The 18,270-nt window shown below is 17.8% G+C and overlaps 5 protein-coding genes across 5 annotated transcripts in view; 3 read left to right on the top strand and 2 right to left on the bottom strand.

Annotated features, from left to right (window-relative positions):
• The window catches only part of PF3D7_1428400 (WD and tetratricopeptide repeats protein 1, putative), a gene marked incomplete at both ends in the record, with an annotated part of 7,381 nt that extends 2,970 nt beyond the window's left edge, over positions 1 to 4,411 (top strand). Inside the window, 6 exons of the mRNA XM_034153490.1 lie at positions 1 to 3,352; positions 3,516 to 3,631; positions 3,760 to 3,812; positions 3,916 to 4,005; positions 4,156 to 4,256; positions 4,357 to 4,411. The exon at positions 1 to 3,352 is cut by the window's left edge and continues 1,576 nt beyond it. Coding sequence (XP_034009384.1) covers positions 1 to 3,352; positions 3,516 to 3,631; positions 3,760 to 3,812; positions 3,916 to 4,005; positions 4,156 to 4,256; positions 4,357 to 4,411 — 3,767 coding nt within the window. The remainder of the gene's footprint in view (positions 3,353 to 3,515; positions 3,632 to 3,759; positions 3,813 to 3,915; positions 4,006 to 4,155; positions 4,257 to 4,356) is intronic.
• A 1,575-nt stretch (positions 4,412 to 5,986) lies between these two features.
• Positions 5,987 to 7,301, top strand: PF3D7_1428300 (proliferation-associated protein 2g4, putative; the record flags this gene model as incomplete). The annotated part of the gene is made up of 2 exons (XM_001348399.1): positions 5,987 to 6,098; positions 6,280 to 7,301. The coding sequence occupies 2 exons, from the start codon at positions 5,987 to 5,989 to the stop codon at positions 7,299 to 7,301; spliced, it is 1,134 nt and encodes a 377-aa protein (XP_001348435.1).
• An 812-nt stretch (positions 7,302 to 8,113) lies between these two features.
• Positions 8,114 to 10,543, bottom strand: PF3D7_1428200 (major facilitator superfamily domain-containing protein, putative; the record flags this gene model as incomplete). The annotated part of the gene is made up of 1 exon (XM_001348398.1): positions 8,114 to 10,543. One exon carries the CDS (start codon positions 10,541 to 10,543, stop codon positions 8,114 to 8,116), a length of 2,430 nt encoding a protein of 809 aa, XP_001348434.1.
• A 2,006-nt stretch (positions 10,544 to 12,549) lies between these two features.
• PF3D7_1428100 (WW domain-binding protein 11, putative) lies at positions 12,550 to 14,463 on the top strand (the record flags this gene model as incomplete). Its single annotated transcript, XM_001348397.1, has 1 exon — positions 12,550 to 14,463. The coding sequence occupies one exon, from the start codon at positions 12,550 to 12,552 to the stop codon at positions 14,461 to 14,463; it is 1,914 nt and encodes a 637-aa protein (XP_001348433.1).
• A 306-nt stretch (positions 14,464 to 14,769) lies between these two features.
• Positions 14,770 to 16,815, bottom strand: PF3D7_1428000 (conserved Plasmodium membrane protein, unknown function; the record flags this gene model as incomplete). Its single annotated transcript, XM_001348396.2, has 7 exons — positions 14,770 to 14,841; positions 14,958 to 15,022; positions 15,133 to 15,207; positions 15,361 to 15,410; positions 15,501 to 15,628; positions 15,771 to 16,115; positions 16,306 to 16,815. The coding sequence occupies 7 exons, from the start codon at positions 16,813 to 16,815 to the stop codon at positions 14,770 to 14,772; spliced, it is 1,245 nt and encodes a 414-aa protein (XP_001348432.2).
• Positions 16,816 to 18,270: the final 1,455 nt, after the last annotated feature.

The raw sequence follows: 18,270 nt of genomic DNA, 5'->3' as shown, positions 1-18,270 counted from the left end.
ATAATAATAATGATAATAATTATGATAATGTACTGATGATAAGTAAAATGAAAAAAATAAAAGATAAGAAAAAAAAAGAAAGGGAATTAAAAAAAGCATTATCTTTAAAAAGAAGAAAAAAATATACAAATATAATTGATATTATTGCTTCAGAAGAATTATATAGTCTTCCAAATTCTTATCCTTTTTTCTTAATATATTATGTAAGTTTCTGTTATAGAAATTCTATAAACGCATGGAATGGATGGCCATCTTTTAATGATTTATATAAAACCTATAATATATGCGAGAAAATATTGAAAGAAAAAAAAAGAAAAGATAAGAAAGGAAAAAATAACAAAAGTATTAAAAGAATTAATTGTAACTATGAATATATTTTAAAACACAAAGAAGCCCAAAATATATCTTATTTTAATAAAAAAGATAAAAAGAACATATTAAAAAATAATTACTCAAACAAGTTTATTAAGAATAATATGTTAAAGGATAGTTCCAAAAGAAAAAAAATTCATAAATCATCTCAATCGGATATATATGAAGAAGATAAAACAATTAAAAAAAATAAAAAAAAATTTCATTTGAACAATAGTGATGATCATAATATAGAACATATTTATGGACATATAGATGAAACAGATATTCTGGATAACACTAATATATATGATGATGATAATAATAATAATACGAATGATATAACAAAATATAATAAAAAGGGAAAAAACAAAATATCACACACACAAAAAAAAAAAAATACTAATACAAACACACACATACAATTTAACGAGAACAAAGAAAAGGAAATAAAGACATCAAATAATATATTGAAAGTTAATGAAAGAAATAAAGATATATATGAAGATGTAAAAAGCGATGAACCAAAGGGAAGATATGCATGGCTAGAAGAAAAATGTTTTACAGGGAAAAAAAAAAGAAAATATGGGAAGAAACAAAACACAACGAATATAAAAAGAAATGCATATTTAAAAAAAAGAAGAAAGAGAAAAAATTTAACAGATGATGATAATTATAATGATGATAATTATAATGATGATAATTATAATGATGGTGACAAAGATAATGATGGTGACAAAGATAATAATAATGATAATAATAATAATAATAATCAAAATAATTATTATCTTCATTATGGTTTTATATCTGATTTATACAATAGAACTCATTCTCATGACAATGATAAAGAAAGGAACAGAAAAGAAAATTTAAAAAAGGAAATTAATTATATTTTAGAAGAATTAACTAAAAAAAATTCTCCCAAAAACTTAGTCAGAATAAATATATACCACGAAGCTTATCACACTGTAACAATGAATCAAGTTTACGGATACAATGAAAGTTCTTTTGACATGAACGATGTATCTTTGAATGTTTCTGTAAACAACGAGAGGAATAGTGTAATTAATGAGGAAACATATGAGAATAATGGAAATTATGAATATGCGGATACAAGTATATATAACGAAAGCAATGTATATATTATGAATAGTTGGGATAATATGAATTATTCAGAAAATTTTGTCAGTACAAATATTTCAGATAATACCTTGAGTATAGGCCATTATAGCAATACGGATGTTACTAACATTACAGATAATGTTAACAGTAATAATGATGATACTAATGATAATAATAATGATGATACTAATGATAATAATAATGATGATAATAATGATGATAATAATGATGATACTAATGATAATAATAATGATAATAATAATGATAATAATAATGATAATAATAATGATAATAATAATGATAATAATAATGATAATAATAATGATAATAATAATGATAATAATAATGATAATAATAATGATAATAATAATGATAATAATAATTATCAAAATAATTATCAAAATAATGATAATAACCAAAATGTGGAGGAAAATAAAATAATTGGAAAAGTGGAATCTGTGTCTCAGGAATTATATAACAATTATAAAATCGATGATATTCAATTTGGTAATTACATAGATACATTATTAGTAGACAATAATTATAAAATTAATAATAATATGTTAGCTTCCTGTTATGGAACTTCTATTAGAAGTAACAATACATCTAATTTAGGAATAAATATGAATCAAAATACACCATATGATGATAGTTCTATTATAGTGGATAGTCCAATCACTAAAAATTATTATCTATACATTAATAATTTTTATGATTTTGTTTATAATTATAATAATAATAATATCATTAGAAAGAATATTAACCATTCCAATAATAATAATAATAATAATATGTACAGATTACAAATGAACACAACAACTTACCACAATTCATCAAGCTACTATAGTGATATATCTGATTGGAATAATAATCAGATACCTAAAAATAAACTACACAAAAAGGGGTATAAATATTATTCTAATGACTGCAAGGTATGCAGTAAAAAATATAATAAAGTGAAAGAACAAAAAGAAAATAAAAGAAAAAAAAAAAAAGTAAAAAAAGAAGAAGAAAGAAAATTTAGTGATAATGAAAAAAAAAATTTTAGTGATGAAGAAAAACAATGGAATGATGTAAAAAAAAAAATGTCTTCGTATTATAAAAATGAAAATGATATGAGATATTATGAAAAGTATAGGACGGGAAAAAAAAAGAAACAACAAAATAAAGACTGTTTTTATAAAAAGGATAAAACTAATAGTGATGGTGATAATAGTAGTAATGATAAAATAGGGGATGATGTAAATCATAATATTATGGGATTCTTTGAAAAATCCTCTGGTAGGAATGAAGACATTTTAAATATAAAGAAGAAGAAGAAGAAGGAAAAAAAAAAAAAGGATTCAAATAAAAAATCAGATACTCTAGAATATTCTAAAATGAATATAGAAAATTATAATTTAAAAAGAAATATAAAGAAGAAAGAAGAAGAAAGTCATGATATGTCAGGTATATATAAAAGATATTTTGACAAATCTACTAATAATATTTCTCAACATAAAGAATATATAATACATGATTCAGATAATCTAGTATATAAAATCAATGTAGAAGATATAGATAAAAATAATATGAATAAAATAATAGCTTCTAATGAAAAATATTTATTAAATAATGGAGAAATTGCAAATTTTAAATTTGACCCTTATTCAAATATTATGGAGACTGATGAATCAAATAGTAGTAACTTATCTAACGTAAGCTATAAATCGAGTTCATCTTATGAACACCAGTTTTATGATAGTTTTTATAATAATATTCAATACGAGGACAGAAAAAAACACTCAAACATTTATGTATTTAAAGAAAGAAAAAAAATAAAAAATTATGTAGAAAAAATTCAAGATCCTTTATGGGTTCCCAAAGGAACGTGCAAGAGGTAAAAGTGTATATCCGTGAAGGAAAAAAAAAAAAAAAATAATAATAATAATAAAATAAATTGATAAAAAATGTTCATTTGATATATGTTCAACTATGTAAATATATATATAAACATATACACACACATATATATATATATATATGTGTAACTTTTTCTTAAGGTTTTTGGGACATTCCAATACTGCATGGGAAATGAAGGAATTAGCATTTTGGAATGATGACGTTATATTGGCTGCTTCTGATAATGGCGAGGTTTATTTTTGGAGTATAAAAGATGGTACATTGAAAGAAATATATAATTATGAAGAATCTTCCATATTATTTTTATCTAATAAAATTGTACATATATATATATATATATATATATATATTTATAAATTTATATTTATATATTTTTTTTTTAAGGAAAATTATTAAATGTTATAAGGAGTCAAGCGCGTCACGTAAATTGTGTTCAAGTACACCTGAAACAATATAATATAAATAAATACTCATATATATCTATTTATGTTAATAACTCAATCGTGTTATATATATATATATATATATATATATATATAGGTACATCCACAAGGAACATGTTTAGCCACAAGTGGTCTTGAAAATTATATAAAAATATGGAAACCCCATGACACTGTTGAATTTGTTTTTGTAATAAAAAATGAACAAAATATATATATTAAAATGAATACCTTAGTAAAAGAGTTTAATATATAAAAAAAAAAAAAAAAAAAAAAAAAAAAAAAAAAAAGTTACATGTATTTATTTATTTATTTGTTTATTATTTTTTTTTTATTAAAGGACAAAAGTGTTGAACAAAGGTTGTCTGAAAACCAAAAACATATAGAATCGTCATACATGGGTTATTATAATTTTATTAATTTTTCACCCGTTCTTCAAAAGTTAGAATAAATATTATATTATAATATATTATTTAATATTACTTTTTCATTTGTGACACTATACATATATATATATATATATATATATTTTTTTTTTTAGAGCAAACGACTATATGAATTATTTTGACAGCATTTCTGACAACTCTGTTCAATAAGTGCATTGTTAAGGAGTATCCCCTTTTTTTTCCATAATAATATTTTAACATATATATATATATATATATATATATGCACATTTATATAAACTTTCATATAATTGTTTATGCATGAATATATTTACATTTTTTTACTTATATTCATAAAAATATCTATTTCTTTTTTTTTTTTTTTTTTTTTTTTTTCTTTCATATATAAAAGTATATAACCGTTTAAAGTTTTTTATTAATTCCAGCGGGAATGCATTTATTTTTCATATTACGTACACAAACATGTTTATATACATTTGTATTTCCTTTTTTTAATAATAAGATAAAAGGTAATTCAAAATGTATACAACATATACTTACTTACTGTATAGGAACGTATTTATACAAATATATATATAAAATATATATATATTTATATATATTCAAATTTATATATTTATACTTATTTATATTTTTTCTTTAAATGATATAGTTGAATTAAATATGATAAGTTTCAAAATAAAAAAAATATATAAATTATTGTATTTTATTATTATTATGTATACGTAGATATTTTTCTTATTTTACATAAATATTTATATATATATATATATATATATATATATATTTTCCCCCTTTAACAAGAAATATGAATTTTTAATATTTTGACTCCTGTGGTTTTTGGAAAGTTTAATAGCTAATCCTTAAAACAAAGAAACAGGTTTAAAAATTATACGCATTTTTAGAATTTATTTTAAAGTACAATTCATGTATGCACTTTATTATATTTTATATATATATATATAAATTATCAATACTATTTAAAATGAATATAAAAAAATATATGCATTTAATAATAAATAGGAGAAAAAGTTGGATACGAAAAATAATAGGGGAAAAAAAAAATATTGTTATATATATATAATATATATATATAATATTAATTTATGCATATATTATTTATTATATATATTCCGATATTTATTACCAATTGTAAGCCCAAAATATTAATGTTAAAAAATACTTATTTTAAATATTATTAATTTATTATATTTTGTACGTAAAATTATTATTGTACATGTAAATAATTTGGATGAATGAATTGTTAATTATATAATATATTATTTATATTTATAAATAAATAATATATATTATATTAAAAGTAAATTTATACATACATATTTATGGTAATAGTAATTATAATTAATGTGGTATTTTCTTAAATATATATATATTATTATATATATATATATATATATTTATTTATTTTAATTATATATTTATGTATAAATATATTTTTTTCATATTTTTATTATTTTAAGAATTAAGTTATATTTTATTATATAATTTTTAAAAAAAATATTTTTAATACTTTTTTTTAAAATATAGAATGATATCTATATTCCATTTATAAAAATTAGATATTCATTAATATTATATATATTATATATATTTTATATATATTTATATATATTGAGAATTATTGTATTCCTTTTATATATTAATTATAATTTTTATTTATATTTTTACAAGTTCCATTATATATATATATATATATAAAATATATACTTTTATAAAATTTTTAAATATTAAAAAAAAAAAAAAATGGAACCAACAACTGAAACAAAAACAGAAGAAATTGATTTAGAAAAATATACTCATTCTGGTTCAATTGCCAATACAACTTTAAAGAAAGTTATAGAAAAATGTGTACATGGTATATATATATATAAAAAAAAAAAAAGAAAAAGAAAATATAATGAAGCATATGTAGATATATGAATATAAAAAAAAAAAAAAACAATATATATATATATATATATATATATATATATATATACATATATATATTTATATTTATTTATTTATATTTATATTGTTTTTATAATTTTGTTTAGGAGCAAAAATTGGGGAATTGTGCGAATACGGTGAAAAGTTTATGAAGGATGAATTAGATAAGGTATATACAAAAAAGGAGAAGGGAAATAAAGTTGAAAAAGGAATAAGTTTCCCAGTAACAATTAATGTTAATGAAATATGTAATAATTATGCACCATCTTTAGATTGTGTCGAAACCATTAAGAATGGTGATATAGTAAAGATTAGTTTAGGATGTCATATCGATGGTCATATTAGTATTGTTGGTCATACGATTTATATTGGTGCTGAGAATGAATCAATAGAAGGTGTAAAAGGAGAAGTATTAAAAAATGCTCATATTTTATCTCAGTTATTTTTAAAGAGTTTAAAAGTTGGTATTAATGCAAGTGATATAACAAAAAATATTCAGAAAGCTTGTGAAGAATTAAAATGTAATGTTATATCAAATTGTGTTACTTATCAAATTAAAAAATATATTTTAGAAGGAAGCAAATATATATTTTTAAAAGATAATATTGAAAATAAAATTGATGATTTCCAAATTGAAGCAGATGATATTTATATTATTGATGTTATGGTTACTAGTGGTGATGGTAAAATTAAAGAAAGTGATCATAAAACAACCATATATAAAAGAGAAGTACAAAAAAATTATCAATTAAAAACTAATTTAGGTAGATCTTTTATAAATGAATTGAACAAAAAATTCCCCGTATTACCATTTCATGTAAAACACTTAGAAGATCAAAGAGCTGCTTTAATAGGTATTCCAGAAGCTTTAAGACATAATTTAATAAAACCTTATTCTGTTTATACAGAAAAGAAAAAAGAAGTTGTAGCTGAATTCAAATATACCGTTATGGTTAAAGAAGACGGAGTTAAACAATTTACGGGACTTAAATTCGCACAATTAAATAACTGCAAAACGGATAATTCCATTCAAGATGAAACATTAAAAAATATATTAAGTTTACCTTTATCTGGAAAAAAAAAAAAAAATAAAGCAAAAAATAATGAAGAAGCTAATCAAGAAAATTAAGAAAAATTTTTAAAGAATTTTCAAATGGACGGGTGGAGGGGTGAAAAAAAAAAAAAAAATAAAAAAAATAAAAAAAATAAAAAAAAATAAAAAAAATAAAAAAAGATAATATAATAATAATAAAATATATATATATATATATATATATATAATTAAATTAAATAATATTTTTGTTTTATTTTGTAAATATATTTATTTGCGTTTATTCATATGAATTTTTTTTTTTTTTTTTTTTTTTTTTTTAAAGTATGAACAATTCTATAATTTAAAAATCTAAAATTTTATAAGTTTTTTTTTATAATAACAAAAACAACATAAACAATATAAAAATATATATATGTTAGACGTAAAAATTGAATTGGGAAATTATATAAGAATAGAAATATATGAAATAAAAAATAAAAATAAAATAAAATAAAAATAAAAATAAAATATAAAAACAATAAAATATAAAAACAATAAAATATAAAAACAATAAAATATAAAAACAATAAAATAAAAACAATAAAATAAAATGGTTTAATAATATAATCACATTTATAACTAAAACAATATAATAAAAAAAGGTGCGCATTAAGACAAAAAAATAAAAATAATATAAAACAAAATAATGGGTTTAAATAAATTTTATAATATATATATAGGTAAAAATATAGAACATATAACTTATTCTATATTTTTAACGTAACGTTTTTTTTTTTTTTTTTAACCTATTAGGCTAAGTGGTTAAAAAAAAAAAGAAAAAATCTAGCTATTATAAAACAAAATTCAATTCAATTAAATTAAATTCAATTCAATTAAATTAAATTATATTATATTATATTATTATATAATTTATCCTTCTTATATGTATATTTAAGAGCATATAAAAGACAGAAAGATAATAACCACGGAAAACACGTAAGCATTAATAAGACATCTGATAAAACATTAACATTGTGTTTGTTAACATTGACATTTACAACAGTATGTATTTTTTTTTTATCAATATAATCATATTTATTTAACAAATGAGATAATAAAAATGTTCCAATAATTGAAGACCCTATATTTTCAAATGCATTCATTAATGCCATAATAAAAGCAGTATGTCTTTGTTTCACTATATCGATTATGATAGGTTTGTGCGTTCCAATATTTATCCATCCACTTAATATTCCCATAAATAATGAAATAATTACAAAATATATAAAAGAGGTAGCTTCTTTTGGAATAAAATAAAATAACGTAAACATAAGAAAAATTCTAAAACAATGTGTATACATTCCTATACGTTGACGATTTATATCTTTATTTAATTTGTATATATAATCACTTATAATTCCAATGAATGGTGATATTAAACTTGCACACAACCAGCTAACTGAAATAATAAAACCACTTTTAAAATCAGATATATTACAATACTGGAAAAAATAAATCATTAAACTTAAAACATGCTTAGGTATTCCATTCAACATACCCATAGTTATCATTAACCAAAAACTATAGTTTTTAAAAACATACTTTATTTCATACAAATAAGAAAATTCATATTTTGATGTATTCTGTTTTTCATTTCCTAAAAGTTCATCCATTTCACCTCTGTTATCGTTTTTATCATTTTTTTCATACTTATTATTATTTTTAAATATTGAAAACGGATTTTTATTTTCATATAATTTTTTTTTATAATTCTCATAAGGTATTGAAGAAGATTTTAATAAAACATTTGATGTTTGATATATGTTATTCACATAATTATCTTCAGATTCATTATTATTATTATTATTATTATTTTGTATTTTTAATTGATTTTCTTTTATATATGATCTGCTATAACTTCTTCTGGTAATATTATTACTATCCATTTTAAAATTAGTAATATTCTTGGAATTCACATTTTTATCATCATTCATTTTTGTTGTACCATTAATTATTTCACTCATTTCCTTATTTTCTAAATTTCTATATTCATTTTTTTTTTTTGGACTTTTTTCTTCATTGAAGTTAAAATTATCTTCATATGTATTTACTTTTACATTGGGACTTATTTTTTTTTTATTATATTCATTATCTTCTCGAAAAATATGATTTTCTTGTTCTTTTTTTTTACTAGAACATTTTGTATCCATTTTATCTTTTTTATAATACAATGATGGATATTGTTCCTCAAGCTCCTCTAATTTATCTAATTTCTTTTTCTTTTTTTTTGGCTCATTAAAAACATCTGTAAGTTTATCAAACGAGAGTACATAATTCATCATAAAGTTCTCTTTAGTTTTATTTTTTTTTAATTTATGATTTCTTATTAATTTAAAAATGAAGATGGAAACAAAAACTGGAAAAAAGGAAATAATAAAATAACAAATACGCCAACCAGTAAATCCATAATATAATTTATTGCTTAAATTTGTATTTATTGATATGGATAACATATGAGATACAGATGAAAAGAAATGAAGAAAACCAAAAATGGTGCTTCTATTTTCACTGAATACATTATTTGTATATATTTTTTGTATTAATATATATATACATGAATTATTTATACCCATCACAAACATAAAAAAGAAAAAGTTAAATATACTATTTGAAATCATAATACCTAAAATGACTATTATATATATTATAGATGATATAATAAGAATATTTAAAATATAACCATATTCACTTATTGTAACATCTTCGGCTTTCTTAAATAAATCATCTGAATCATCTACTGAATGAAATATTATTTCTTCTTCTTTTTCTTCTTTACTTATATTAATACATGATATATCTTCCTCTTTGTAATTTGTTTGGATACTCATATCATCTATTAATTTTGTCGTTTCTTTGTAATCACTATCATTTTTTACACTAACTTCATAATTCGTCGTATTATTGGTACTTCGATCTTCTTCTTTTTCTTTATCATAATATTTTGCACAAACGATTCTTTTAAAAGTATAATCAAAAAATAAAGCAAAAAAAAAGTTCGAAGCTGAATATGCTAACTTATATAGGGTGTTCATATAATATAAACTTTTCACATCAACATTGAAATCGTTTTCGATTGATTTATATAATGATGGTAATGTCTGATCCAAATATTTATGTATAAAGGTAAAAAATAAAGATAATAATAATACATTTACATATGTATATTGTACTTTACTTTTTGGAAATAAAATTTTTAAATCACAAAATATCCTTTTTATTATAAACATGTTATTCTTGCATTTTTCACCATCATTGTTTGCTGTATCTACTTTTTCCATTTATTCAAAAAAAAAAAAAAATAAAATAAAAATAAAAAAAAAAAAAAATAAAATAAAATAAAATAAAAAATAATTTTTTTTTTTTTTTTTTTTTTTTACTTTAATAATACGGAGTATATATATATAATATATATATATATATATATTATTACTTTTTATTTTATTTTTCCCTCTATCTCTTTCTCCGTTATTTCACATGTATTACCTTTTCCTTACATCAAAAAAAAATTGTAACAACTTTTTGATTTTAAATACATATTCAATGATTTTCTTTTAAAAGGAAATTATTCTTTATATATATAATATATATATTAAAATATATACACAAATATATTTTATAATAAATTAATTCAAATACACAAAATGTTGTATATAAAAAATAAGTCTATATACAAATTCTTATAAGCTTTAAAACATGGTTCACAAATTAAAAAAAAAAAAATAAAATAAAATTCTATAATTTAATAATTATTACTATATTTTAATAAATGAACATTTTATGTTATAGATTTAACATATTTATAATAAAGCTTACTTTTTTTTTTTTTTTTTTTTTTTTTTTTACTGTTGTTTTAAAATAATAAAATATAGAAATGAAGAAAATTAAACAAGAAAATATCTAAATATATAAATATAAAAAATATATATATATATATATATATATATATAACAAATTTTTTTTTTCATAAATTATATTTATATATAAAAATAAATATTAAAAAAAAAGTTTAGTAAAGTTTTGTTAAATGTATACAACTATATATAATTATATATATATATATATAATTATAATATATATATATATATATATTATGATATATTATATATAAGGCTACCTTAATATTGTTATAGCGTACAAATAAACATATTAAATAAATATAAGTACCATTTTGTTTAACAAAAAAAAAAAAAAAAACTTCATATATATATAATATAGAAAAATAGAATTATTTATAATATATAATATTATTTATACCATAGAAAAAAAATATATATATATATATATATATATATATATATATATATATTATATATATTTATATATTTTTAATTATTTTTTTTTGTTGGGTAATATTATATAATATTGAAAAAAAAAAAAAAAAAAAAAGAATTAAATAAAATAATGTAATTTTTTTTTTAATTTCAAATTTTCAGATTTAATAATTTTAAAACCTAAAAATGGTACCTTTAAAATAATATAATAATAATTGTACTTTTCATAGTGTAATTTTTAGGTTTTTTTTTTTTTTTTTTTTTTCTTATGTATTTATAATATTATCATATTTAGGTTTTTATAACAATTTTTATGATACAAAAAAAAAAGAAAAATATTAATAACAAAACAAAAACACAAAATGTTTGGGCATTGTATATTATAAAAAGGTTCGTTCATTCATTCATAAAATATAAATATATTCAATATGGAAATATAAGTTTTAAAATTTAATATATTATAATTGTATATATATATATATATATATATATATATATATATTTATATTTAATTATTTAATTAATTATTTATTTATATATTACAATTTTCCACTTTTTTTTTTTTTTTTTTTTTTTTTTTATTGGTTAAATTTTTTTTTTTTGTACACAAAAATATAATATTATAATGCACATAATTAAAAAATGCTGTATAATATATTTATTGGAAGTCCTTTTTAAATAAATAAAAATATATATGTAAATAAAATTATATAAGTACATAAGTGAATGTAAATATTAAAGTACACAGAATATATCTTCAAAAATTTTATAAAATTGGATATATATATATATATATATATATATATGTATGTATGTATGTGTGTATATATTTATATATGTCCATATATTAATTTAAAAAAGAAAATTATTCCATCATGTAACACATATATTAATATATACAAGACAATATAATAATATTATGTAATGTAATTAATATAAAAAATAAATAAATAAATAAATAAATATATATATATATATATATATATATAATAAAAATCTACAAATGTAGAAAAATGAACCATCATAAATTATCGAAAAAACATGTGAAAAAAAGCGTGCTTCCAACAGATGCTTATCGAAAACAACAAAAAAAAAAAGAAAAAAAAAAGAAAAAAAAGGAAAAAGCTTTACAATTAGAAAATATTATAAGTAAAAAAAATCCACACAGAGTTAAAGAAAAATTAGATTATTTAAGAACAAAAGAAAAACAAGGGAAATTATTACCTGTTGAAAAAAATAAATTAAAGGAATATGAAAATTTATGGAATTTAATAAAGGAGAAAGTAAAAAATAATGAATATGTGTATAATAATAATGGTTATATATTTAACTTAAATGAAGAAAATAAAAATGAAGAAATATCTAATTCAGAAAAGAAAAGTGTTAGTTCCAAAGATGATATAAATACATCATCATCATTGTATAGTAGTTCAGATGATGATGAAGATATTGATGACGATTTAAAAGAGATACAAAATGATGATGGAAAAAAAGAAGATGATGATTTTTTTTTAGAATCATTACCATCATTACCTAAAGGATTACCTAAAGAAGTTATAAAATTAATCGAAAATTCAAAATTACCGCAACCTGATAATATAAAAAAAATGATGGAAAATATGTATCAAACATATGGAACTACACAATTACCTGTACAAAATCATAATATTCTTTTAAATAATTATACATACAATCAAGTATATTATAATTTACAAAATTATTATAATAATGCAAATGTGTATAATATATATCCAACCGTTCCATATAATAAAAATTATGAAAAGAATTTAAAAAATGAAAGTGTAAAAAATGACAATACATTATTGTCTTATCCAAACTCATATTTGATAAATGGGGCAAACAATGTATCCATGATAAATCAGAATTATTATACGAATAACAGTAATATAAATACTACTGTTAATAAAAATATTATTAATAATAATACAAATATGAATGAAAAATTAAATATTAATAAAGATAACGAAAAATTATATAATATAGAAAAAACACACAACAATAATATTAATCATGATGATAATAAAAATGGTGATAACAAAAATAATGATGATAATAATATTAATGATGATAATAATAAAAATGATGATAACAAAAATAATGATGATAATAATATTAATGATGATGATAATAAAAATAATGATGATAATAATATTAATGATGATAATAATATTAATGATGATGATATTATTAATAATGATCCATTTTTAAAAGATAAAAGTAAACATAAAGATATTATACAACAATCATCTCTATCAAATGACAACCCTAATTTTTTAAAAGATAAAGCAGATATTAATAATTCCTATAATTATATGAACTATTATTATAATTATGCAAATAATTATATAAATAGTTATAATTATAACCCCCTAAACCATGGTCCTTACAATCCAATGTATTATTATAATTATAATAATATAAAGGGAAATAACCAAACTACTAACCTTACAAATAATAATAATTCACTTATCTCATCATATAATCATTCAAATATGAATATGATGAACTATTATGGTACGAATTCAAATAATGGAAATGTGAAAAATAGGGGAAATTTTATGAGACCCAAAAATATTAAAGGAAAAGATAATCATAGTGACAATAATAACAAACACAATAATAATTTTAATAATCATAATAATAATAATAAAACAAATTATGACTCACATACAAAAAAATTCATTAACGAAGAAAAAAATCATAAGAGAAATAGTATAAATACAAAAGATGAAAAACAAAGTTCAGTACAGTATTTTGTCCCTATTAATTTGAGATTAAAAAATAAGTTAAATGATGTATGTGAAACGAAAATTAATACTATTGATCAAAAAAATAAAAACGTTGATGAAAATATAAATATAGATCAAGAATACAATAAGTTTATTAAAGAAGTAAATTTTAATTGATATAATATATATATATATATATATATATATATATATATATATATTTTAATTCAATTATAACTTAATTATTTATTTTTTCAGTGGATTATTTATTTTTTTTTTTTTTTATAATTCAATTATTATTTGTGTCTTTTTTATAGATGAATAAATAATATATATATATATATATATATATATATATATATATATTTACAACTTTATTTTTAATAATTTTATCTTATTAATTTATTTTTTTTGTGAAAGATGTTAAAATGTTTATTGAAATAAAAAGAAATACAAAAAAAAAAAAAAAATAAAAAAAAATAATTATATTTTAATTTTATTTAGATAATATAAAAGTAATAAGTTCAGAGGAATCCCAGGATATATATTATGAGGCTATAAATAAATGAACATATATATATATATATATATATATATATATTGTTGTATATTTTATTAATCTATAAAATAAAAAAGTGTCCATATTTTTATTGTGTATTAGGTATTCTTACCAAATAGGTACATGTAGCTATTATATTAACAACCATCAAAAGCATTATTACATATTTAAAATTTTCTGAAAATTAAAAAAATAAAATAATATATATATATATATATATATATATATATATATATATATAAGTATTTACTTTTTAAAGGCACATATTTTATGATTTTTCTTTTTACTATTGTCCTTGTTTAATAACATATAAGGTATCCAAAAAAAAGATGTTTTACTTATTAAGTAATTAAATGGTATTTCTTCAAAAAAAAAAAAAAAAAAAAAAAATAAATAAATAAATAATAATAATATTAAGTTATAAAATAAAAAGATATATAATACATAAAGTGAAAAAAAAAAAAAAAAAATTTTAAATGTTTTATTTCTTTTTTATTTAATTTATAGTATAATACTTGAAATGGTATTGAAGTGATATAAGGAAATATTATTTTTAATTTCTTTGCTGCAATGAATAAAAAAAAAATATAATATTTTTAAAATAATAACACTAAGAATATATACACAGATACATGTATAGTTATGTATATATTACCTTAGTATTCCCATAATGTTTGAATTGAAAATTGTAGATATATTAAAATGTTGTGAAAATGTAAAAGGTAGATAATTATTTGTTACATAATAAGCTACTAGCCAAATAACTTTTAAGAAGGTATACATCTAAAATTAAGAAGCATATGATATATTATTTGGAGGTTATTACATTTCAAAGTTGTGTAATTATAAATACATTTTATTTTTTAACATTATATATATATATATATATATATATATATATATATATTTTTTTTTTATAGTATACCTTAAAACTGTCTATGGTATTCCTTAAGAATATTATAAAGTAGATAATAATCGCAACCAATAATTTGATTTCATAAAATTTTTCATTATTAATTATATAAAAAATAAAGAATAATATATGGATATAAATTCTTATTTCAGTACCATGATAAGGATGTAAACTTCTGTCATTATATTGATAGACGCTTAAATAAGGATTCTTTATATAAAAGAATAGTAAAAAAACAAATGAAAATATTTCATGCCCACAATGATTATATTTTATATTTAAAAACTTTTTAAAAAAGTAAACGATTACAAATCCTGATAGTATAATAATTGAAAATATGCTGCTTATAAACATAATCTGCACAAATGTGGTAATAAACATAGATATAAAAATATGTATGTATAAATATATATATGAAAGCAAATTCATTTTTCATGTACACTATTATTTAAAGCTACCACTAAACAAAATATGACATATATATAAATATATATATATATATATATATTTGTGTATACACATATTTTTCTTTTTTTGTGGAGATTACCCTATTAACACGTTTGGCATATAAAGACAACATAAGATAAACAAGAGAAGAGGTACAAATTGTTTTTATAAGGTTTGAATTATTTAAAAAAAAAATATGAAAAAGAAATTTGAAAGAATATAAAAAATTAACTAAATAATTTTCACTGATAGCAGTTTGAAATATAGATTGAATATTAATATATTTTAAATTATAATTTAAAATAGTATCATAATAATCAAAATTAACACAAAAAAGAGATTTCACGTTTTTGTAATTTAAAATGTTCAAAATGTAATATGAAACAAAAAAAAAGGAGGAAAATATTAGAGCAAAATAATTAATTTTTGTAAATATATCTTTTATCTCATGAAGAAATATTTTTGATTTAAAAAGAAAACTTCTTATCAAATAATATACAGGACTTTCAATACTAATAATCATATATAAACAAATAAATATAACACAAATTGTTATAAATGGTTCTAATAAATCCATGCTCACATTCTTTGGAATGTTTAGGCTCTCCATTTTAAATTTTTACTTTTTCAATAAAATTAATAAAAGGATATTATCAAAATGAAGAATATATCTATATTTTATATGTGTTACTATATATTTTAATAATAATAATAAAAATAAATAAAAATAAATAAAAATAAAAATAAATAAAAATAAAATGTAAAATATAAATATAAAATGAAAATTTTAAATATAATATATATATATGTGTATATATATATATATATATATATATATATATATTTATTTATTTATTTATTCATTTATTTGTTATTTTAATATAAATTCTCAAATTATGAAAATATACTTAAATATAATAGATATAAAATATTTATTTACAATTATTAGCAAATAATTATGTGCACTCTAATATATATATTTATATATCATAGTATGTGTGTAATATGGGAAATTTCATTTGACCCTAATTTTTTTTATTATTAAATACAATGCATGGAAATATTTTTATTTTCCTCATTTTGATATTTAATAATTATATATATTATTTTTATGTGTAATATATATATATATATATATATATATATATATATATATATATATATTATAGCATTATAAAATAATATCATATGGTATAAATAAAAGAAAAATCTCCTTCTCCCCTTTGTATGTATAAATAAAATAGTATACTTAAAAAAAAGGACAAGACCAAAACGAAAAATATTAACATATATATATATATATATATTTAAATTATAATGTTCGTAAAAATTGATATATTTTTAATAACAAATATATATCAACATGTCAAAAATGAATTCTAATATGAACGTGAGTGTTTTTTTTTTTTTTTTTTTTTTTTTTTCGAGTCGTTATTATTATGCATCTCTTATAAAAAATTTTGGTAAAATGATATAAATAGACATAGTATATTCATAAGCATATAATTAGAAAAAAATGAAAATATTTACATATATATATATTATATATATTTCACAACTATGTTTCACTTACATAATATTTATATTTTTCCAGTACATCATTACAGACTTCTCTATTCATAACTAGAAATGTAAATATATATATGTTTTCATAACAACTTAAAATTAATTCTAGTATTATCTTATATTTAAAATTTAAAATAATTTGTTATGTTATATTATATTTAAGATGCATACATTGTCATACGAATTATTCCTACTTTTATATAAAATAAGAAATATATTGATTTATATATATATATATATATATATATATATTCAATATTTTCGTTTCGTCGTCAGGTGTTTAGAACAATATAGCTAAAAGATACATGTATTTATATATGCATATACATACACACATAACACATACGTTTATATAGGAATACACTTTTGTAACACTTTAAAAGCTTATTAAATAATATAACTTAATCATAAGGAAAAACGTCAAAAAAAAAAAAAAAAAAAAAAAAAAAAGGGAGATAGAATAATTGGTCTAAAATTAAAGAAATATGCTCGTAAAAAT

This window comes from Plasmodium falciparum, assembly GCF_000002765.6.
Source record: "Plasmodium falciparum 3D7 genome assembly, chromosome: 14".
Taxonomy (NCBI): Eukaryota; Apicomplexa; class Aconoidasida; order Haemosporida; family Plasmodiidae; genus Plasmodium; species Plasmodium falciparum.
The sequence above is the reverse complement of the archived record's forward strand: the minus strand, read 5'-3'. Positions and strand labels throughout refer to the sequence as shown.